General features: G+C 46.5%; 1 protein-coding gene across 7 annotated transcripts in view; it reads left to right on the top strand.

Moving 5' to 3' along the window:
- SH3PXD2A (SH3 and PX domains 2A) overlaps positions 1-24,390 on the top strand; it is a 245,802-nt gene that overhangs the window by 54,154 nt on the left and 167,258 nt on the right. For 6 of the 7 annotated variants that reach the window (XM_059851916.1, XM_059851910.1, XM_059851909.1 and 3 more), the window contains one exon: positions 14,882-14,957. In XM_059851916.1, coding sequence (XP_059707899.1) covers positions 14,882-14,957 — 76 coding nt within the window. Of the gene's footprint in view, positions 1-14,881; positions 14,958-19,271; positions 19,473-24,390 lie in introns of those variants that run through there. The other variant, XM_059851912.1, reaches the window with a different exon arrangement.

Below are 24,390 nucleotides of genomic sequence, written 5' to 3'. Positions count from 1 at the left end.
TAGCCTCACCCAGGGCAAGGCTGGGATGGCTTCCTGCCTCAGGGACCGCATTGCTAATCTTTGCTTGAAGATTTGAGGTGCCCAGACATGCTTTGGTATGGGGGAGGCTGCTCATAACCATTGTTATGATGGTTCTCAGTTGGGTAAGAAAGGAGAAGTCTCCAGCCCAGAGGCAGAGCACACTCTGTTGTGTGCTCTGGGGATGCTGGGAAGGTGGCTTGGCTAAACAGAGGTGCCAGCACCTCACTCAGAGCCCTGATGTTTCTAGAGATCCGTCGTCCTTCGAAAGCACCCTCTGATCGTGGAGCTCACAGCCAAAGACTGACCCAGCCCTCGCCTCTAATCTCATCTTCCCTCCAAGAGTCCAGTCCCTGGAAAGATGCAGCTCTCCAAGAAGACATTCCAGGGGGGTTTAATCACTGCACTCGCTCCAACCCTGCTGCACTTGTGGTCTAAGCACCTGCTGTTTCATTTAATTAGCAGCAAATGGGAGGCGTGGGTTGGGGGAAGAGAGAGCAGCACCCTGGTGAAGTATTTGCTGCCATGTAATGTATTTTATTTTGGGTCTGGAATGGAGGCCATGAGGAACATTTTCCAGAGGGCTCCATAAACCACCTCTGTTCACAGGGTGATTATTTGAGGAGGGAGGGGATTTAAATCAGTGCTGCTAATTTCTGCAAACAACCACATTATTTTTAATTCATACTCCAGACTCCCTCCACCCATGGCTTGATGTTGGGAGCTGTGAATTTTCCACGTCATTACAAAGTCCCTCTATAAAAGAGAGCCCTTTAAATATATTTCAACAAATTGATTTCAAATACACCAGGCTCTCAGATAAGTCAATATTCAGAATGGAAAACTAACTCTTTCCTTCCCTCATAGTGGCCTGCTCATTTATTTGTATTTCAGTAGCACATAGGAGCTCTGAGCAGAGCTGCATCTGTCTGGTGTTAGGGGCTAGAAAAGGCAGAAGAAGCTGCAAGACAAGTTGAAAGATATAACACATGTGTTCACCATGATTAGTTGAGTTTGGGAGCTCTCTGTTGAAATCAGGGTGTTGTGTTGCCAGCAGTATTTTACCAATGTAAGGAAGGGAGATGGGGACAACTGGGAAGGCAGACATCTCCCATGGATTTGAGAGAGTAAGTTAACATGTGGCTGTCGGGTATCCAGATGCAACGGTGTCTGTGGTCATGTCAAGAACTCTGATCCTTTTGTGCTCATGTGGAGTTTTAAACTCAGCCCTGGGTATTGGGTTCTGCTCCAAGGACAGTAAAAGTTCACAGAAAATTCTCATCTTCTGAGATTGTCATAATCTTGAAATAGAGAAACTCTTGCTGTATGTCCATGCTATGGGCCTTCATTATTAGAAAAGAATATTCCAGTTGGAAGGGACATAAAATTACCATGTAGCCCAGCTGCCTGGGCACTTCTGGGCTGACCAAAAAGTAAAGCAAGTTAAGGGCATTGTCTAAATGCCTCTGAACTCCTGTGAGGCTTAGGGCATCAACCACTCCTCTAGGTAGCCACTTCCAGTGTTTGACCACCTTCTCAGCAAAGAATAAGCCAGTTTGTAGGTATTGCTTAACTACATAATCATTGTATGCTCACTGCTATCATTGGGGAACCATAATGGCTTCTGGAGACTTCCCAGCTGGGGAAGCAAGTATAAGAGAGGTTTTCCTGGGAAGGGAATTCAGTTGTGCCTGAAAATTCAGTGGCTTCATGAAAAATACCTGACCTTTACATGAGTGCCAAACCATGGAAAAGTGGCCTCTGCATCCTAGAAATCATTGATTTTGCAGAAATTGGCTCTTTCTCTTGCTTTTTGGGGTAGTTATAGATTGATTTTTTTTATCTGCTTGTAAGCACACAGGGCACCTGCACATGTCCCAGAACTGTCAGACTCCTGCAAGTCAGCATTATACTCAGAATCAACCCCATAATTCTCCAGCAGTATCTCTTTCTCATCTCAGTTTTTCCTTCTTTCTCTATGTTCCTATCTGATGATAGAAATAGGTTCTTTCTGCATGGATCAAATATGGAAGCAATACCTCGAGGGACTCATTCAGAGTCAGGATATGAAGTCTGGAGTTCTTTTTCTACCTCTGACATTTGAGAGATGCTTTTAAGTAGATGAGATTCTATTACAGTGTCAGCCCATCTGTTAGCAGAATTGGTGTTTGAATCCTATTCCTTTGCTCAGTTTTAACAGAAAGGCAAGTGAAGCTGTCTGGCAGTTTACCTTGTTGCATGTCTCAGTATTGTTAGGAAGGGAAATCTGTTTTTGCTTTCAAGTCTCTATTGTACTTGCAGTGCTTAATGCTGTTCACATTCAGGTAAGGGGATCACCTGCCAAAGCTGCTCTTGCAGTTTCTCTTGTAATGGAGAGCAGCCCCTTTGCCTCCCCTTTCCCCTGCTGGCACTTGCTTTCGAAACATGAGCATCTTCCTCTGGCTTCAAATCCTTCTCCAGGCTGATACTGATCTGCAGGGCTCAAAGCAGGGGTGGGATTTCAAAGCCTCCTTGACCATTTTGAGTCTGCAGTGTTACACTCAGGCCGTGCTGAAAGCCTGAGTTTTGAGGCACATTTAATCACGTCTCTGCACCTGTTAGGGTGGAAAAAAATGTCTTCTGAGTTTTGTTTCTGTTGTTTCTCAGCCACTCTCAGGTTTTCCTCCGTTCTTGGCCAGCACAATGTTCTCTGGCATCTGCTCTCATGCAGAGACGTGCACCAGTCCCAGATGAAGGGCTAGAAACAATGTCTGCACCTGGCTCAGCAAAATAGTTATTTGTTGTGTGTGTGGTAGTGTAATTTATTTGGTCAGTTACTTGAGCCAAAGGAAGCCCTAATTAAGCAAGATAACTTTCCATCTGGGTTGCTGGTAAAGAGCGTTCTCTGTGCTGGCCATGGGAGTGTAGTTGATGCCCTCCCACCCTTTTCTGCCTGTGTTTGATGACAAAGGGAGGTTGGCAGTAGCTGTGCTTTGATGAAGCTGGTGTCTTGCTTTCTGATGGAAAATGGGTCATTCTGTGCTCTGATATTTTTTCTTACTTTTAGCAGGGTGCATATGTGGAACTCAATTTTTGAAGTTGCTTGTGCCTGGTAGAAAGCAGTTGATGTGTCATTCCTCTTCCCACCTCCTCCTCACTTCACTTCTTTCTTGGTAGCTTTTTCTTTTATTTGTTTAATTGAATTTCTAGTGATGGGTTCTGCAGATGGCAGTTCTCTAGACCTGATTCCTTGCAGCCATAATGCTGAGGTGCTAAAGATGAATAACCCTATGGAAGACACAAGGATCATGTGGGCTTTCAGAACCAGCAGCCAGGTCTCATAGGGCAGTGCCATCAGACAGCTTGACTGCTGCTCATAGGGGAATTATAGGCCTGGATGTGGCTTGAATCTCTTTGATGCAAGTTGGTGTCTTCCTGGATACTTTCTGTGACAAAATATCTTAGTGCAGTTTCAGGAGGAGTCTGTGAAATGTTAATTTTCTACCTGAGGCAGGGGCTAGGGTAGAAGAGAGCTGTGTGGTACCTGCAGCTTGTTGGCTAGGCTTGGACTTTTCAACACATTTTTGAGGATATTTGCACAGTCTGGACATCTTTCTGATGTTCCTTTATTGTGGCTTTGTGTGATGGATAGGAGGAGGGAACAGACAAGTGCAAATCCTCAGCGAGGATGAGAAATAGTCCTGGATGCCTGCACAGTGCCCAGCAGGGCACTGACTGTCGTGCTGGTTTGCCCTGCCTGTCTGCCCCATCCAACTTCTAAAGCTGGTCACAAGATGTGGAAAGGCATAGAAATCTGCATCATCACTGCTGAATGTCCTGGATGGTCATCAGCCTGCACATCAAAGTAGTTTGTAGGTCACCTTCTTCCCCTCAGAAATATTTGGAAAGGAGCTGCTGGATGTGATGAGTTATTGTGGCTACAGCTTCCTGTGGCTTGCTTTTCCCAGCACCCTTTCCTTGAATCACCCAAGCACATCTCACATCACTGTACACGCAGAGTGTACCCTTCAGCTGGCCACCATGGTTTGCATGTGTGGCCAGGCAGGCTGGAGAACACTTGTGTTTTTGTTTTATGACTGAGTACATGCCTAGTTAAGCACAAATTGTTCCTGGTGCTGCACTGCTCCTCGTGTTACTGGAAGAGCATCTGCCAGAGGAGAGCAGGCATAAATGCTCACTGACAAGCTGGACATGCACCCAACTGCCTCTGAACCCATGGGTGCTGGTGCTCAGCCCACATGGCCCTGTGGCCACCCTTGCCTTAAAGCTCTGCTGCTGCCCTGACAGGGATGGGCACAACAGCTCTGGCTTTCAAGGCAGCACTGTGCTGCCTGTGGTGGCTAACAGTGTGCTGGGTGCCTCTTGCACACTGCTGACTGTGCTCTCACCATCAGGTCTTGCAAATGCCACCAGGCAGGGATACAGGCAGGAAACCTCCTGTGGAAGGACAGAGCTGGAAGGAGTCTCTCTCCTCCTGAATGCAAGCATCTGCCTCCATGTGCTCTTTCTCCCTCACAACTTGTAGCTGTTGTCTCATCAGCAAGTTTGGAAAAGTCACAGCCCTGACAGTATTTCTTGACAACGTGCCTGTGCCACTTAAAAGCTACTGAGATAAAAAAAGACCAAAATAACCCCTACCACTGTCAAAGACCTCCATCGATGCTTTTCAAACTCTGCCAAGCATTACATGTGATTAGTTGGTATGATACACAGAACAGCATCTGGTCCATGAGGAATGAGTCCAGGGATGGATGATTTTTATCTGAGTGGAAATCCCAGGGCAGGGCTGGAGCGTGCAGAGCGTAACACGGAGCCCTGTAAACACTTGGAGTGCCCACCCAGCTCTGAGCAGCTGCCATGGCCACCAGCCAGGCCTCTCTCCTTCCCCAGGGTTTGCTTTTGGTCTCAATTAAATTGATGAAACTCCTCAGGCAGACTTGTAGTTAGAAAAATAAGATTGCAGTCCTAGCCTCCCTTTTTAGGGTGCTGAGTCCTTTGGGACAGCTCTGGTCCTAAGTCACCTGAGATTCTCTTTCTGGGCATGGACTTGATGAACTCAGATGTTACCCACATTCCCCTTTTGCTTTTAAAGAGAGAAAGTTGTCCGTGCTGATGTTGGGGCAGGGATCAAAAGGAGCTGGTGTGGGTCTGACTGTGCTGCTCAGGTGCCTGTGCTGTGTGGTTGTGCTAGTGATGGGAGGGCTTATTAAAACAGATTTTTGATACCAGGAACTTAGTACCCCTCTCCAGAAATAAATCTACAGAGAGAAGCCAATCTCTGAGATTCCATTATAGTAGGCACCAGTAGATAGATTGTTGCAAACCTAGGTTTGTTCTCACATTGTATTCTAGTGTGTAAATCCTTTCCTCCCTGCATTGCAAGCCCAACTGGACAGCCAGTGCTTTTGGAGCCTGCCCTTCCCATGCACTGGCCACCTCTGCTGACCCTGTGTGCCATGTGAGCATCCTGGGGAGATGCCAGCACAGTACCCAAGGCTGGGCAGTGCCTGAGCTGAAGGGCCCTTGCTGGGGTGGGGTGTAAAGCTGGCAGCTGCCTCTGAGCTCTTGGAGACCTGTCTTGCTGGCTGCTTGTGACCTCCCTGGAGGCTGCAGCAAGGTCTCTGTTACATCTGTGCAGTTCCCTCTGCCTGCTCAGGTGGTGGGATTTGTTGTCTGAACTCCTTTCTAAATCCCCCCAAAGACGAGATGCACATGTGTTTGGAACCAGATACTCAGGCAAAACATCTTGGGGTTTGGAGGTGGGGAGAGAGGAAGAAAAGAAGACAAAGGAATCTCCTCCCAGCGTGGAGTTAAAACCTGTGGTTGTGTTGTGCTTGGCACAGATTCCCCATTGTACTGTGCTGGGCGGTCGCTCTCCTCTGGCAGATGCTCTCCCCAGAGCTATGAGAAGTGTCCTACAGAGATGAGTAGATACCATTTCAGATGGAGTTTGTGAAGTAAAATGTGCCATTGTGTTCGGAGCTATTGTTTCTGTTTTCAATATTGAAGTTACTCATGGTTTCCAGGGGACAATATATCAAGCAAAGCTAACAGGCTGTAGAGAAGATGTAGATTATGAAAACAGAGGGATTAAGTTTCATACATTTGGAGCTAAAGTCTCATCTCTCTTAGCAGTGGGAGAAGGGAAACACTCTTGCAGACTCATAAAAATCTACCAATTTAAATGAGGGTGTGTTTATAACAGGGTTTAGTTAAAACTATGGTCAGCACTGTGTGAGCAACTTACAAGACTCTCTAAGGATGGATTCCGTGGGTACAAGTTCAATGACAATCCAATGCATAAATTTGGTTTCAGAGAGTTTCTGTGCCAGGCTTTGCACCAGTTCAAACAAAATCAGTTTGCAAAGATGGGGTCTGGCTTTCTGGGTAGTCACCACATAAAACACCCATGAAAATCCACTGTTCTCTCTTTTTGGGAGAGGAGTAAGCAAGGATAGAAGAGGGCATTGCATGACCAATGTGATTCTCCAGCTCTTGACATGACTTTTGGGGACTGCCTGAACCCAGGAGTCATGCTGACAAACAAGGGGACCCATTAATGAGGGGCCAGCCCCCGTTCCCACAAGGTGCCATCCTAAATCTCTCATGTTGCAGAGCAGAGCAGGAGTTTGGTTCCCTGGATGATCTGACAGCCGAACAAAACAGTGGTAAAACCAAAACAGCCTGTGAATCGTGCTGACAATATTTGCTGTGTGTCTTAACAGTAAGGATGCAATTGGTACCAGCACTCTGCTCATGGCCCTTGTGCTGCTTTTGGGATACCTCCTCAAGCACCCTGCTTGCAGCTGCAATGCAGTGTTTGATGCTGCTGCCCGAGGTTTTTTTAAAAGACCCAAAGGTTTTTTCAAACCCTTGCAACCTCCTACCGGTCTGCCCAGCTTTTGTGCTGGGCTGAGGTGAGTTGAGCTGCTCCTACTTGCACAAATTTAGGGCAGGCACTCTCAGTTTTTGCATTTTGAGGCCTTTCGAGTGGTTTGGTAAAGTTAGTGAACTGATAAACCCTAAAATCTTAGTGGGGCTACCATGTATTTCAGTCATTGGCTTGAAAGGGTTGAAATTTAAAGAAGGATGGAGAGTAAATAAATTTCAAAATGCCCAAGTGATGTAGGAAGCAGTGATTAATGGAAGTGACCTTGGTGCTTTGCTCCCTTTCAATGAGGCTCTCAGACTTGCCATTGTGTTTAAAACTGGAGCCTCTGCTGTGGCAGTGCTGTCAGATGCAGTTCTGCTGTCTGAAGGCCAGAGCTGAGTGTCCAAGGGCACTATTGCTGCAGTGTCTCTCACTGGGACACGCTGCTCTCTTGCTGCTTATGTGCAATCTGAAAGAATGCTTAAAGCATCCTGTGGGTTTTGTAAGGATAAAAAATTGCAGGATGTAAGGAAAGGTGCTCTTCTTTTGAAGTTAGCTCTTCTAGACAGGATTTTTACTGTGACCTGCAGTGATCCTTTTAGAAGATGCCTAAGGTGTGCAGCCTGAGCACCTGGGCTGGCTCTGGAAGTGCCAGCTCCAGAAAAAAATTCAACAAATTTCTTGCATCCCATCACAAAATAATGAGCCTTCCCCAGAAGTTAGTTGACCTGATGGGGCAGGACATCAGCATGGCTCTCACAGCTCTGCACGACCCTGTGGTGCCACATAACTGCAGCATTCATCTCTCTAAAACAGGCATTGTGGTATGGCCTTACTTCCCAGGGATGCTGTTGGGACAAATCCTCTGTGGATACCAGAGTAACAGGGGATGTGTAATCACCATGGATAGATGGAAAAGTATGAAGTAGCCTTTGTCCAAGCATCTTCCAGTGTGGTTAAGTTGGATGAGGCCAGTTTAATTTAGCACAGGGGAAAGAAAATGCTTCTGGCAGGAGGCTTCAATAGCTGCTCTGTGAAAGGACAGTGTGGGCTTTCTGAGAAGCTCTTCAGAGATGCACCAAGTGCCTCTGCCATCCCCAGCCAGCACCTCAGAATGTTTTGCCAGGCTGTGTTAGCCACAAACGCCGGGCTCGTTCTGCAGAGCCTTTAGAGAAAGCTGCATTTCTTTATGAAAAGTACCAAATGTCTCAGCTGGGAAACAGCATTCCCTCTTTGGATGGGTCGTGTTGGGGAAAGACCCCCAGTCTCTGCTCCCTGCCTTCTCCGCCCCTGGCTGTTTTATTTGGATACTGAGAGGTTTGTAAGATTTCCAAGATTTCTTGTGGAAATTTTCAGACCTGAGAAAGGCGTTTTCCCTTTGAGGATTACACCATGCTGTAAATGTCTGTTCTCTTTATTTTATATGCTTTTGTTTGACTTTCTCATGGATTGCACTATATTTAATTCAGAACATATCCTATAATGCTGTAATTGTCAGGCATGTCAGCTGCTTATCCGGATGACTTTTTGCTGTATCTTTTTTTTTTTTTCCTTTAAAAATAAAAGGAAAGCAGTTGCTGCTGCTTCTCAGGGATTGAATTATTACACTTCTCTTGCATGCTGTGGCATCATGTAACACCACAAGGGAGCCAGTGTCACTTGCTGCCTGATAAAGTTATTCCTGCTGCATTGTGGAACCCGTTACTGCTTTAGGAAGAGATGGAGTTCCACCTCCTTCTGCTGTGTAAGATGTCAGTTCTGTGTGGGAGTGGCTAACAGATGAGCTCCCCTGGGCTCAGTCTGTTCCATGTCCTCACCCAAAGATCTTTTGCAAGCTTTTCCTAGTTGTTCTTATGCTCAGGAACAGCTCTGCTCTGGCCAATTTTGAAGGGGTGGGAGTTAAGCTTGCCTCCTGCTGCCTTGTGTCTGTGGCAGTGAACTGGTTTGTTGTTCCTGTGAGACAGTGAAGAAGAGGAGAAATAAAAAGAAGCTCAGAGAAATCTAGAGAAAGTTGTCTGACAGCTGTTTGCTGTGGAGGGATCTGCCCCAACAGCAGAGGTTTCATTCCCTGCCATGTATCTCCTTCTGTCATTGATCTCAGCTGGTATGGTCCTGAGATGGAGTAAATGAGGTTCTCCCACTCACATCATGGGTGCTCCAGTGACTCACCTTAGCAGAACTCCTTTTCTAAAACCAAACAATTGAAGAACTTATCTTCTCTAGAGCAGTATGTAGAAGGTGAATCTGTGGAGATAGTCTCTTGTGTTCTCCACTCTCTCGCTTGTTTTCATCTGCTGGCATTTAAATGTTGATATGTTACCCAGCAGCATGAGATCCATTCTCTGGAAATGGGGGCCAACCATCTTCCCTAAGTGAAAGACCCCTTTGGATTCCCTGGTTAACCAGGATTTGGAATATGCTATGGATGGACAAGCCTGCAAATGAGAGGATAATTGTATCTGAAAGTCATCAATAATATTTCTTCCATTTGCTTCTGTCCTTCTGGGTTTAGATGAGTGTAGTTCCTCTGAATTCAGTCTCTGTCTCCTGCTCTGCAGATTAAGGCTCAGAGCCTTTGATGGCTCTTGATTACATCTCACGCCACCTACCTGAAATCTGTCTCACATTTTGCAAGTGCAAAACCAGAGACAGGACCAGAGAGGTTTACCCACCAGAAAACTGGCAGATGACAGAATTCAAACCCATCCTGGCCATTCCCTTTCTTGCAGATCACATGGTTTATAATTCAAAATATAGCTGATGATGCTGAAACCATCAATCCCCTCAGCAAGCAGCACAGCTGTTTTCCAGCTTCAAAATGAAAGGAAATTACTGCAGCTCCTCAGGGGTTTAATTAATAGCTCCTATTCTGGTATCTTACCTTTCCTTCTCATCTAAACTTGTGTTATCTGCATTAGAGACTTTCAGTCCTTTCTGATTTGCAGATGCCCTTAACCCCTCTTACTGAGGTGCGAGTTCCATCATCACTAGTTTCAGATCCCTGGCAGAATCTTTGCTTTTCTTCCAGTTTCTTTGTCAGACTCTCTCAGAAGTGTGCACACAGCCCCATACACACACAGATGCCTCCTCTCCTCTTCCTTGTCTCCCAGTTGGCTGTAGCCCTTCTTTCCTCCTTGGGACTCTGAGATCAGATCAGCCCTGTGAGAAGGGATGTGCCTGATGCCTGACTGTCCTCTAATACTTTACCTTTCAAGTCCATCAGTGTCTAAATTAAAGTTATTGTCAGCTTACCTCATTTTTAAGGAAAAATGCATTTTTCTGATAAGCACTTGGAAAAAGGGAAGCTGATGTGCCTCTTGGCATTCAGTGTAGGAAGAAATGTAGTCTTGGGACCAACTGAGTGGCTAAGAGTAAGGGGCCAGCTGGGATTTCTAGGGACACCTTGCAAAAACTCTGCTGCTCTTGGTCATGGTTTGATTTTTAACTGCTTTCTCTGGGACACAAGTAAATTGTGCCCTGGAAAGGGAGAGAAGCCTCATCTCTCTCTGTAGAAGGTCAGAGTCCTTTATCATTTTGCAGCAGTGAAAGTCGTTGTGCTTGCCAAAGTAAGGGGCTTGCATGAAAGTCACCCTCAGGATCTTTGTCTTATAAATAAATCTCCCCATGACTGCAGTGCTGACCTCCTGCAGAGCTTTGATTTTTATCTGTGCATATGGCAAACCTGCATCCACTTGAAAAGGAACCAGAAAGATTTCCACACTAAGAGGTTATGTGGGTGTCTTCATTTGCTCATTTTAAAAGGAGAACTTAATTCTTCTAACCAGAGGAATTAAAACTGCTGCAAGGAAGGAAGGGGAGGAACCAACAGCCCCGCAGGAACCCATCTACAGTCTGTGGTATAAGGCATAGGTGGAGGTCAGGTAGCTGTCTCAGTGGAGTAATTTTAGGGAGTTACATTTGGACTCAAACTTCCAAAACCAAACCAGGAACAAAGTTCCTGCTGGCAAATGCCACAGGGTCAAGCCATTGATCAGTTTATATGTTCATGTCCTCTGCCCTGGTTGGCTTGTAGCAGAGTACAAGCCTCTCCTTCCAAAGAGAAGTTGTCTCTTAGTCTTGGGTGCAGCAGAAATAAATGCTGTTTCATGAAAATTTAACCCAGATAGGTAAAATGCAGTAAGTAAATTATCAGGAAGCTGCTTGACTTCTCATCCTCAGAGATGCTGCTTGTAGCATCTCAAAGGGTGCTTGTTTTTCTTTATTAAGATTTTAAAGCAGGTATTACCATTGCAAGGCAGACAGGGGCAGAATCTTATTTTTACAGCCAAGCTGATGTGACATGACCAAAGACACTGTTATGTGGCAAACCCAAATGGTTCTTGTGTGCAGGAGAGGCTCTTTCTTCATTATATGTTTGTATTTTAACTAAAGATGGCCTGAAGTAGAAGACATGAGAAGGAAGATGCCTGGGGAAGAGGCTGAGTTGATACTTTGAAATCTTATTTCATTCTTGCAAGTCAAGTGATTTCATACTTATGTATAAATAGAAAAGAGTGGAGCAGGCCAGTGCTCTTGAGTCTGCTCTCTTTTTAATAAGCAGCAACTCACATGAGTAATTCCCTTGATTTTTAATGAGATTGATGATCATTTGGTGACTGCTGCAAGAATCTGGACCACAAAGTTTTATAGCAAGTCTCCTAAAGGAGTTTTAGTCAGAAGCAAGAAGGAAGGTGCTTGGAACAGGAGGCAGGACTGTGCAGGACTTCAGCAGGAAAGATGTCAGCAAACCCAGAGCAGTCTGGAGAGGCAGAGACTGGAGAGGCAGTTTTGGTGGGGAGTTATTCATGCATCTGTTGTGCCACAAGTGAGAGTGGGGTGTGTTTGTTCAGCCTGACTCCAGACATGCTGCCTGGATGGATGGAAAGCTCACTTCCTGGTTTCCATATACCCTCCCTGCTTGCAGGGATCCTCCACCCTGTGATACAGGGACATGGTAACGTGTTTCTTTCTGCTCACTACACCAGTCATGCAATTGGAGGCTCTTCCTCCTTGCAAGCAGATGAACTGAGCTCCTCCAGTTCTGCCAAAATGCACTGCCTAGCTGTGTTTTCCTGTCTGTTCAAAGCCAGCTACATCCCAAATTAATTCTTTGGGACTCTGCATCTTCCCTTCTTTGCCTTCATAGTGGGATGATTTTACTCCAGGCGACAGAATTGCTTTCTGATTTAGCAAACTTTGTCCCTAAGTAACTGTCACACATCAAAGATGTGAGCAACAAATTGTGGGGACTGCCCATGTCTGAGTAGAATAACCTGGGGCATTAAGTGCAGGGCTTTTTCCATCAATCATATGTGTATTTGCAGTTATAACAAGAATAACTTCCTTTAATGGAAAAACATTTGTCACAGACAAAAGAGTTTTCGACTTTCAGATGCTCTGCAGACATGTAATTAAGAGAACTGAAAATCTGTTTATTGGTCTTTGTCTGTTAATCATGTGAGGGAAGGGCTGTGCCTCCCAGGAGGAGTTTTGGTAGTTCAGCCCTTAACTTTTTTCATTCCCAGCTACTCCCTTTGTCTCCTCTTACCATAGCTGGGCTGAATGGGGATGTTAGGCATTGGCTCAGGATGCTCCATCGTCTTTGGAAGATTTGGGATGTGTAATTCGAGTCCACTGGTGTTTCTTTTCTCCTGTATACATATCCTCCTCATCTTCCACTTTGTATCCCTCTGTGTGGGTGGGAGGATACAGAATCCTGCCTTTCTAGGACTTTAGCTCTAACTTGCACTGGCATTGAATGGCAGAACTGGGTGCAGGAAAGTGCTGAGGAAGGCTCCCTGCTTCTGCTGCACTTTGAATTTAACATCCTGAAGGTTCCATGGCTTCTGGAGTGCCCCTGCCTCCCCACAGCTGCCCCAGACCTTCCAGTGGAGGCAAGAGCTCGGGTGGAAAGTGTAGTCTAGAAAAGTTTAGCCAAACTCTTCCAGCTTCAGTTTATTGTATCTATTTTGCTGATATCCACCCTTTAGATAAATAGCACTAAGCTATACACGTTGTGGCTCTCTTGATGTGGTTAAAAAGGCTTGTATTAGCCAAGCTAATCTAACTCCAAGAATAACCCTGGGAATTTGACTGTATCAGTTCCAGCTTCAATCAGTCACCACGTAGTCAAGTGAGAATTGCCTTCCTGGCTAAAAGTGTAGCAACAGTGAAATTTGAAGTCAGTAGGTGGGGATTCCCTCCCCCTCTTTTTTTTCCCCCCTCTTCTTTGAAAGAAGCTCCTGCTCATGCCTGACCTCAGTCACCCAGAGCTCTACCTACAAGAAAACAAAATTTCCCATTTTCAATAAAAAAATCTGTCTCTGTCGGCAGAAAAGTGAGTTAGCTAACAATCCGCAAAGCCACGGTCTATTTATTTACCAGGCTGACTCCCTGATGGGGAAACATGTGGGATCTTTTAAGTCCTTCTTCTGCACAGATGTTGCTTCTACTGCCGAGTTTCCTCTTGATCTTTGGTTTGCTGTGCCATATGGTGAAAATGCTGGAGATGTTGTGTGCGGTGGAAGACGAGAAGGATTCTGCGTGCTTAAAACAAAACCAGTAAAAAATAATATTAAAAAAAATTCTGACTGTTTTTCCCCAAGTTAGCAAAAAAATATTTTTAAAAGGAAATCTGTCAAGCTAGCAAAACCCTTTTAACTTGCACAGCCTCCCTGCTGGACACGTAGCACTGGTGAGATTAAATGCTGATTGACGAGTGTCCCCTCCCTTCCCCCAGCTCTTGCTGCCACTTTGCATATTTGTGTTGAGCTGTAGATCCTGTTGAGGTGAGGAGATAGGGGTTCTGCAAGGGCAAGTAACACTGCTGCTTGCTTTTCCTTCCTTGCCTTCCTCAGAGATCACAGGAGATGTGGACTGTGAGTTGAAAGATGTCTCTCCTGGTTTGTTGGAAAGGAGCCCTGGGGCTGGCAGGAGCCATGGAGTTCCCCTGCCCGAGGGAGTCAGGGCTTCTGAGTAGGGGGGGACATTGGGCAGCATAGAGACATCATGCATTGGAAACACGGGGAGAAATGAAACTCAGTGTGAAGATTTGGGTCTCTGTTTTGATAGCATCACTGATGAATGAGAGCAAAAGATTGCAGAGGGTGAAGATGGGAGAGATGAGAGGCTCTGGCATTTTTCTGGGCTGGAGTTGGTCTTCTTTTGGCAAGTCCATTAAGGTGTCACTAGAGCAGGTGCATCTTTCTGCCTGAGGCCTTTCAGCTGGTCTTCAGCCTCAGTGGCACTGGTCTATCAGGTCTCATCATCCAAGGATACATCATACAGCTCCTTTAGGAATGTCAGATCAGCATGCAGCTTTCCTAGGCGAGGAAAACATGTGCTAAAGGCTACTGGGCTGGGAGCATACCCACCCTGAGCTGTGCTTTCAGGCCATTTGTGGGGCTGCTGTTCTGTGGGATGCTTTACTCTCTGAGGCCTCCTTGCCTGTTGTCTTCCATGTAGGGACTGAAGTGGAAGATATTCCCCAAAACCCCATCTGTCTCCCTAGGAGAGCAGGAGCTCTTTCTTACTGGACCAGGGAAGTGGGTCTTTCTGGCACTGCCATAAAAGCAGAGCAGATGTTTTATTCAATATGCTTTCATCTGGTTGCTTGAACAGCATTTTTAGCCAGGAGAGTGGTCTTTAGATGGACAGGTAAAACTTTTTGCTACACCAGCACTGACAGACTGTGTGTTAGAGACAAGGTGTGTGTGTAGCAAAAACTGGGAGCCTAATTTTAGAATGAGAGCAAGGCCAGGCTCAGCTGTCTGCCTGGGCCCTATCCCAGCTCCTTTGTACTGCCAGAAACTTGCTCTCCCTTTCTTGGAGTGAACTGCATCATACCTTTTTAAGTACAGGCTCCCCTTCAACAAGACAAAGTAATTCCTGCAGTTGCTTTTGTCTTAAACCACACACAAACCAAGAGGTCCCTTGGTCCCTATGCAAATGTCCATGTTTCCCCCTAAGAAGTTTTTTGTGCTTCCTTTGCAGATGCAGCTTCTGGACAAGTTCCCTATTGAAGGAGGCCAGAAGGATCCCAAGCAAAGAATCATTCCTTTTCTACCAGGTAATGCTGTGGGGAAAGCCCTAAATAAGACGGCTGAGAGCAGCTGGAGACTGCAGTTCCCTGGCTACTGTCTCTAGTACTTTTTGTGACCATTTTTATAAATGCCTTTTCCCTGGGAGCTCATACACCCAGCCTTGTGATACCAGATCTGCAGCTCCTCCTAAAATAGCTGGCATGGTGTTTAGGGCTCTCAGGGGATCTTTCATCAGCTGTTAAGAGTCAGGTTGGCTCATGCCCTGTTACACAAAGGGATTTGAGGGCTTCTGAGAGGCTGTGTCTTTGGGGTGCAACCAGGCACCATTGGGGAGACCACTGGGGACCAGAGTCAGTCTTTGTCATTTCTGGATGCTGTAGCTCTGCAGACACTGTTTCTGTACAATAAGGAATGAATAACTGGAGTTGTCCCTGCAACAGAAAGGAAACAGAAGGAAGGTGAAATGCAAATAGGGACTTCTGCAATGCTGAGCCACTGTCCCTCTGACACCTTTTGTAGAGTGTGTGAACATGATGTTTATGCTGTCCTGAGGGTAACAGCACACCCTTCTACATAGCTTCTTCCAGCAGCAGCTGCAGGGATGGCATGGGGGAGATGAGCCAGACCACAGCGTGCTCTTGGCAGTGCAGTGCAGGCTCTGGCCAGCTCCCTATTGTCTGGCTGCATGATTCTGGCTCTTAGCTCTAAGTTTGGCTCACTGCACTGCCTGCTAGGATAAGTGAAGTGTTTTCAGCCTGTTAAAAGGTCTCTTCTGTCTCTCTATATAAAAAGGAGATCCCAGCTCTTCCCTTAAGGTCTGTGAAGAGAAGCTGGGATGGGAGGGCTTAGTCCTCTCCAGGAGCATGCTGCAGTCCCTAACGCTATTTTCAGGCAAAGCAGCTGCTCCAGATGTGTGGTGAGCACAACTCCAAGGTTATTGGGGAGTAGGGAATTAAAAACCTACTCAAATACACAACATCACAAATACACAACATCAGCATCAGAGCCACAGCAGGGCAGCACAGCTGCCTGGCAGTGTGTTGGCAGCCTCTGTAGCCTTGTGGAAGGTAATCTCAGGTTCGGGGTTTGCTCTCTGCAGCGTTCTGTGCTGCTCAGACTCCAGCCAGAGGAAGGTGGTGTTGCCATCCATTTCATATCTGGGATGAGGAGAAAAGTCTGAGTGGGCTCTCTTTGTAGCTGTGCCACCAACAAACTCATAGCCAAATCACTTTATGAAACCTCTTTGTGATAAGAATGGACACTGCTGGCCTGCTTTTCTTACTGGAAAGCATTCTGAGCTCCTTGAGAGCACTGTACAGGAGTGCAGATGGCTTCACATGAGGTGCTGTAGGAAAATCCTGACTGCAGGTAGCATTTGTTCCTCCTGTATTGACTGTCACTGGCCTATCTGTTCTGTTTTCTCCTAGAAAAATTTTGGCTGACTGCAGGTGGCTGCTCCTCAGCCTTTGTGCAGATCCTAGATTGGATGTCCTGATATATGTGTGCGTGATATTTGCAGAGGGTGAGATAAACCCCATATGCCCATTACAACACTTCCTACCCTTCCCACCCTCCAGGAACATGAGGTAGATGGTAGTGCCACATGTCCTTGAGGGGAAGAGTTATATCTGGAAAACATTTGGGTTGACTTAGTGTCCCAAAGAGAGAAGCTGCCAGTACAGAATAGACCTCAGCTGTATTTAATTTAAAATTTCTGTGATATATGTTCTACTTTTGATATTGAATCTCTGCCTCTTTCTTGTTGAACTGCTGAACAGCCCTTGTTGCTTTACCCAGGAACAAGGTGACTCAGCTAAATGTCAAACAATGTCAAACTCTGTTAAATAAACTGGCTGCCAAAATTAGAATACGCATGGCATTTCTGCAGCTGGAGCCCTGCATTACGGAAACGAATATCTAGCTATAAACTCCCTTAATTAAAAAATGGCAAGGCAGATGTTTGTACTTAAATCCTGCTTTATGAAGATGTTATGGTCCTGCTTGCTTATTGTGGGCCTGATTCAGCCAAGCTGGAGTGGCGCTGCATGCTGTGTTCTGAGTGTCCAGGGTATGCTGTGCCACTTGCAGGGTAGGACAAATCCCCCCATCAGCTCTGGCTTAGGAAGTTGGCATATTCCATCCTGGAACTCCTGTTTGTTGGTGCTCTCCTGAAATAATAATTTGTGCTTGACTGTGCTGGAAATCTTTTACCTGTAAAACCAAGTAAAATGTAATGGTGTTCAGAGCCTTGCCCCCCAAGGAGAGACTGGGTTCAGCAGCAGGAAAGTGCAGTTCTTCTTTCCTCCAGCCACCTCCATCTTATTTTCATCAATTTCTTTCTTCAAATATATTTACCCTCACTTCTCCCTTACATAAATAAGGACTTTCAGTGCCATGAAGAGGTGCAAGGAAATTATAAACAGTGCCAGGTAGTCATGTAGAAAATGTCCTGTGGACAATTTTGTAGTTTTGTTTTACTTTTTAAGCGTTACTTCCTTGCCTTCAGTTTTTTGTGATTTTTTTTTAACCATACTGAGAGGGCAAAAGTGATATTTTCGTCTCCTTTCCTCATTTTATCTTCTTCCCATGAGTTTTTCCATTCTTCTCTCTGATTTCCCTTTTCAATGTTGGAAAATCCTGCATCAGGAGAGGTTATGCAAAAGAAAACTGCATTAGAAACTCTGTGGATTGGCCAGAGAGCATTTTTGTAGCTGGTGGTAGGAATTTTTTTCTTTGGAGGGAGACTGTGGAAGAATCAGAATAAAATTTGCTGCAAAAAAACCCTCCTGAGCAAAGACAGTTTGTTGCTCTAAGAAGACATGGATGGAAACTGCTGTTTGCATGTACCAGTGTGGCTGTTGGTTGAGCTCGTTTGCTATACACTGATTTCTGCATCACCTCTCCTGCTGCATATCTGAAGAATGATCTTTGGATCTCCCTCCCTGTCAGGTACTTTTACATCTGCATCAGCAGAGAAAAGGGGATATGGATTTGGGCTCCCTTTCCCAGGGATCTTGAGGTAATTAATGAAGGAATTTCAGCTGGAAGGAGAAGACTCATCTGCTGAGCTTCCGGAGACCACAGTGGCAAATGAAATGGCAGAAACAGGGCGATGCAACTCTGGGATTAACAGTTTTGCAGTGGTTGACCCAAGACTCCAGGGCTTGCATTGTTTTTCATTTCTCTTGGCACTAAGTGGGGGAGCCATCTGGAGACAAAGCTGGAGGGATGTCAGCTCTTCTTGCTCCACTGTGTCTTCCAAAGTGCAGCCCTGGGGAAAACAATCTGCATGGTATGAAATCATTGTGCCATGCTGGCTGCAGATCCCTGCCTTGAAGAGAGGCTTGGGCTTGCCATGGCATGGAGGCCTGGCCATTGGTGATGGCAGCTCCTTGCACTTCCTACACAGACTCCAGCTTGATCCTTGCTGGACTTCAAACCACTTTTGACCCCCTCTGTAGAATCAGGAGTTTTTTGCATAGGATGTGCCAGAAGGGGAAGATCCTCAGTGGGTGTCTGCTCTGCAAGTTCCATGCTGCCTGGAGAGGGAGACATCCTGTTTGAGGAGACTGCTTTGTGTGCCTGGTTTTCCTAACTCCTGGGAAGCTGAGTCCTGTCCCAGGGGAGCAGGATCATCACTGCAGGCTGCTCTACCAGTTTGGTCAAGCAGCTGGACGAACAAGGCTCCAGTCCCTGCCTCCAGTGCTTGGAGCTTCTACCAGAGAGGCACCTTCTCTGTTCCTTTTTTTCCCCACTCAGGTTTTCCTCCTCCCTTGACTAGGGTGAGGAGAGAGGAAATTGTTCATTTTGAGGTGCATGCTGCCAGTGTAGCTCAGTGGCTGTGTCCCAGGGCACTGGAGGGATGCCAGCATGGGGGATGAGATGTCACCCAGCTGCTGTCACCTCACTGTGCCCTGCTGACCTGCTTTACCCTGTGAAATGAAACGCTCTGGCACAATCTCGGAGGGGTCTCTGGGACTTTCTCCCCCGTGGCTAGTGGGAGCACACCGTGTGCCTGCTGGGGCGTTTTATGGACAGGCAGCAGATTCAGGGTGGCAGAGACCCCTCCCTGCTGCCAGTGCGAGTTCGGCCCTGTTTTCTGCTCCTGCTGGCGAGCTGCTCCTGCCGGGAACAGCGGGTGAGAGTGGGGTGAGCTGACACCTGCCTGGAGGCTTTGCCTGGCTGCCTCATCTCTGGGCAGGGCTCCCGGTTCCCCAGAGCAGCCCCAGCGTCTCGCGGCTGGGTTTGCTGGAGGCTGTTCCTGCAGCACAGGGGAGTCGGAGGAGCGAGCCCAGCCGAGGGCAGAGCCGTGTGTGAGTCAGGAGGCTGCGGGAAGGGAGAGGTTGGCTCGCAGAGGGCGCGGGCGGCCGTGCCAGCACCGCCCAGATACCTGGGGGTGCCGCCGGGAGCCTCCCCTTGGCCCAGTGCGAGAGGATGGGGAACAGCCTCTCGCCAATGCCGGCTGGGACCTTCCTCACCTCCGCTTCTGCCACTCCCGGGCTGCAGTGGGGAAGGAGATCTGCCGATGAACTGCATCCCAGGTGCTGATGTCTGCTTCTTGGTTTCGGTTTGAGGTGTTGGGTTTGGATTTTTCCCCTCCCCTTTCCAGTGCTGTCTTTTGAGTAAGACGCAGCTGCGGAAAAGGGCTTCAGTAGGTTTGCAACAGCAGAATTTTGTCCACGGTGATGAGAACAGGGTTGGTTTGTTTGGTTTTTTTCCTCTCACCCTTGTACATTCCATCTTTTCGCCCTTTGTTTTGCTCCGGGCTGGAGGAGAAGCAGGGTTTGTTCAGAGATCGTGTGCTGGAGCAGAGGTGGTGGGCTCATCCTCACGCAGCCAGCAGCGCAGGGACCCTCGGATCCAGCCATTCATGTCCTACCTGTGTAAATCGGGACCAGCTCCAGCGAAACTGGGATTTGGCCATGTGTGATTTTGTCCAAGGTGCTGCATTTCAGCAGGGTACAGTGCATGGAAAGTGCTTTCAACATTTATTCTGCCCACCTTGGGAGGCAGTGGGATGATACTGTAAGGCTTACACTGGCCAAGGAGGCGCATTTGAACTTCTGGAGGTATTTTTATTGCAGGCTGTTTTCTCACTTGGAGAGGTGGTTGCTAGCAGAGCATTTAAAAGGAAATGCATTCCCTGTCCTAATTCTTAGCTGTATTTTATGTGCAAATTTCAGATTTTTGATTATTCTGTCCTTCATCAGTCTGACCAAGGGCAGCAAGTTATTAATAAGTGATTTAAACTTTTTTTTCTTGAGTAATTTTGAATTGCTCAGAATTTTATCTCTGACCTACTCAGAAATGAACACTGTTACAGCAGTTCAAAACCAGTCAAAAAGTAGCATAAAGATTAAAAAACCCAAGAGAGATCAGATAAAATTCTCTTTATCACTGCACATCTTATGTTTTAGATTAAAATATTAATTAAGTTATTTGAAACAGTGTTCCTTTAATATGCAGGGGTAGTCTTACCCCTATGTGATAGGCATAGACACACATACACTACAGATGTCTGGTTTGCTGAGCCTTACCTGAGTAACATCAATAACTGAGATGTTCTGCTGTGCTTTTCTGAATATGAGGCAACAAACTCCCAGAATAAAGAGGGCTCTGCCCCCATCCCCTTCCACCACCTGCAGTAAGTGAGCATAGCAGTCCCCTGTCCCCATCTCTGAGGAGAGGTGACCCATGGCACTGTGGCATGAGATGCTGTGGGCTTGAAGAGCTATGGAAATCTTTTAGGGGGCCATTCCATACTGCAGTGCCATTTCATTTTAATACATGTATTTTACATTTTCCTGTCTGTTCTCTGAAAGGGGAGAGTGCTTCCAGGTTTAAAACCAACTTGTGTTTGAGCCTGGATATTGTGTTAGGAAGACAGCTAACAGGTCCTTGGCTTCTTTCCACTCCAGCTTATTTAGGACTTGGGTGATGCTGAGCTTCTGGTGAGCTGCCCTTCAGCAGCTCCTATTGTTTGAGTTCACAGTTTCTATTGTGTCTTTCTATTTTCTGCCTTGCTAGGAGAGCTATTGTGGAAAATCCATCTCCTGTCTCTCACAAGAGGAGAATGGATTTCCTGTCGGCTCTGGGCTTGAAGGGAAAGCAGGGGCTGCCGGGAGGAAGCGGCTGTTCCTCAGCCGGGCGGCCAGAGGATTGATGGGTTTGAGGGGAACAGGCCTATTCTTTTCTGTAGGCTCTGTGGAGATATTTTTAGGGTTTAAGTGTTTTCTGGTTGAAAGACAAGTCGTCAAGTGTGAGGTCATAGGATGCCCTAAGGCTCCTGCCTGTTGAAAAAGCTGTGGAAGAGGCAGAGCTGCCCACTGAGGAGGGAGCTGTAAGGAGTTCCCCAGACTGGAGTGCAGGGGGCTGCTGGCTTTGCATGCTGAGTCTGTTTCACAGGCTGGGCCTTCTGAAGGTCTGTGGGCATTAACAGGGTATGAATCAAGGGTTCATACCCTATTAGTGCCTGAAGGGTTCATACCCTGTTAATGCCTGGTTCTGATTCCATTACAAAAGGAAGAAGTGGGAAAAATAATGCTGATATCTGCCCAAGTACCTGGTCCTCTTCCCTCAGTCTCTTCTGAGTCCTTTCTCTGCATACAGATCCAAAACCCACCAGCTGACAGCTGAAATGAAGGGCTGGAATAGAAAAAAGCCACTGAATCTTTTTCTGGGGCTTGTATAAACCCACTCTTCTCACACAGGTTAAGAACTCATGTTTTGCTCAACCAAAAACTACCTCCGGGCACAAATCAGCATATGCAAAACATGGTATGCCTCTCATTAGACTACTCGAATCTCCTGATGAGGATTTTGTAATGATCAAGCCACAGTTTCTAGGGAAAACAAAGAATGCAAAGGGATTTGGGTCTGGGTTTCCTTGAAGCCAGAGCTAATGGGGATTATTTATTTTTATTTTGTAGCTCTGGATGCTAGACTGAAAGGCCAGGGAAGGTTTTCAGTATAGTCTAGCTGCCTGGACTCCTTGGGGAAATATACAGACGTTTTTACTCAGAAATTAGTTGGATTTTGATTCTTGTTTTAAAAGGCAATAAATAAACACGATTATAGACTTGAAAAGCAGTTTGGGCTGCATTGGGCTCGTCGTTTCCTCAGGCAGCCATTCCATATGAGTGTGCCCTCTACTACTATAATTACTTTTTAAAAATAACTCTGCAAGTCTGTAATCTAAAGTGGGTGGTATGTAGCAAGTCTGAGAGCATTCTGCATTCAACCCACAGACTGGGGAGAGGGTGACTTTATATAAGGGCTTGCTTGTCTTCCTCTCTGCTCTGAAATCTGACTTTTTCCCACAATCCATCAACAAATGGCCCATACAATGAAAGTGCTTTTTAACACAGTAGTCAAGCTTGCCAGGGACTCAGATGTCTTTGCAGCCCCACAGGCTCTAGATATTCCCTCTGGATATTACTTATCTACCTAATCTTGTCTTTGTTGTGTTCAAATTTAAGTTGCCTAGGCAATACAGGAGAGAAGAGCCCAGCTGAGATTCACAGCTAAATAATAGTCTAGACCTATGTTTGAATCTGTTTTCAGCCCACTTTGCCTTTTGGCTGGCCCAGCTGATTTATTTATATACTCACATGCTTAAAATAGGTTGTGATTATTTTTTTTCCTGTAGATTGGAAACAATGAACCTGGGAATTTGCTGCTGGATTCCTCCTACTTTATTTTATCTATCTATTGAGCTTTTTAGGTGGTGATGTCTCTGGTGTGGTGTGTTTGCAGACCTCCCTGCTCCACAATGCAGCTTTTTCCAGGCTCTCATGAACATTGTCGTTACTCATAAGGGGATCTTTATACTCAGGAGCAGAGTGAGGGGATACTGCAGCCAGGGATTTGCCAAAGTTAATCTATTTTCACTATAATGAAATAACCCATGGCCATGTCTACTCCCCTGTGGGGTTTCTTTTTTAGAGTTTAGTCCAATTTAAAAGGAAAGCTGACGTAGAGAGAAGGAAATAATGTGGGAATAAGAAAGGGGAAACCAGGGGTAGGTAGAAGAGGAAAGGAAAGTCCTAGAAGTGGGAAATTTAATCCTCTTGAGCTTCTTCCATTCTGAGAGGTGCTAATACAGGCCCCAGGCTTGTAGGCAGGATTGAGGTAATTAATGTTTGCCCTCAAATTTCAGTGGGTCTGAAGTTAAGCACTTGCACCATGTCATTTTCTATCAGGGTTTTGCCACCTCTAAATAAAGTGCAGAAAGTTACATTCCTTCTGCTTTTACATCCTAAGCATTGGCAAGTTCAGGCTTGCAGGGAGCTTCTTGTATTCAGGGCTCTGAACAGCACAGGGCTGACCTGGAATGAGCAAAACATTTACAATCTGGTTTGCCCATGATGGGATTTTACTGGTGTTCGGGCTGGTGGGCACACTTCGTTTTTTCACTGAGTGCACTGTTAGATGTGATTCCCACCAAATTCTTCCAACTCTTCTCACCAAATGCTGGGTAGTTTGGTATCGTCTCAGGCAAGGAGTAAAACCATCAGACTGGAGTACAGGGGAAAGGCATTTGGGCCTATTCCCAGTGGGCAGTGTCGTCATGGCTGGTCTATTTAAGTTGTTAGATGTGGAGAGCAGAAGGAAGAATGTTCCTGTATTAATCCTGCCTTCTACAAAACACAGCAAACGCAGATTTGTGTGTTTAGCAGATTTCCTCATGGGAAAATAAGTCTCCTATAGATAATAATCCTTGTAGCAACATCTCCAGTGAACGAGGCTTTGTCCGAAGAACAAAGAAGAAGTCGCAAGCTTGAAATGTGCCTGAATTTCCTGAGTGCGCTCGCCGCTGTGTACAGGCAGGAAACTCTGTCAGTCTGCTTTGGATGTTTGCTCTGAAGTGGCATAAACAGAGTGTCAGGTCTCCTGGGATCCTGATCTGACCCGTGGACCAGGGAATAGGGATTCCTCTAAGCTCCTGTGAGAAGGACTGCCACAGTCACAGGCAGCTCTGTGGCCACGTCCCTGACTGTCCCATTTCCCCTCTGGCCGTATCCTCCGAAGATTCTGGGTGGATGCAGGGCCAGCAGCAGAGGTGAGTGGTGCAGCTACAGGAGACCCAGCACACGTGAGTGTTAAGCTGCCAGCCAGCAGGGAACTCATTTCCTGCACAATTATGGAAACAGCTGATCTGTGACATTTTAAGAAGGGGAGAAAATACAGGGCAGGGGAAGGAAGGCCCTGGCTACGTAAATATTTACTCATGCACCGTCCTCTTCCAGGGTCTGGGACAAGAAAGGGTTGCTTGCTGCTGGCTCTGGCACATGGTGACAGGCACTGGGGGAGCCACCAGTGGGCTGCCTGCAGCTGGAAGGAGGACACTGTCTGCCAAGCAAAAGCTGCTCTGCTGGAGTGTGATACTGCCCTGCTTGACCCACCCGCTCCCTGCAGCCTCCCACAGCCAGGGATGTGCTGCTCGGCCACTAAGAGCTT

The sequence above is a fragment of the Haemorhous mexicanus genome, chromosome 7 (genome assembly GCF_027477595.1).
Source record: "Haemorhous mexicanus isolate bHaeMex1 chromosome 7, bHaeMex1.pri, whole genome shotgun sequence".
NCBI lineage: Eukaryota > Metazoa > Chordata > Aves > Passeriformes > Fringillidae > Haemorhous > Haemorhous mexicanus.
This window is presented reverse-complemented; position numbering and strand designations above follow the sequence as displayed.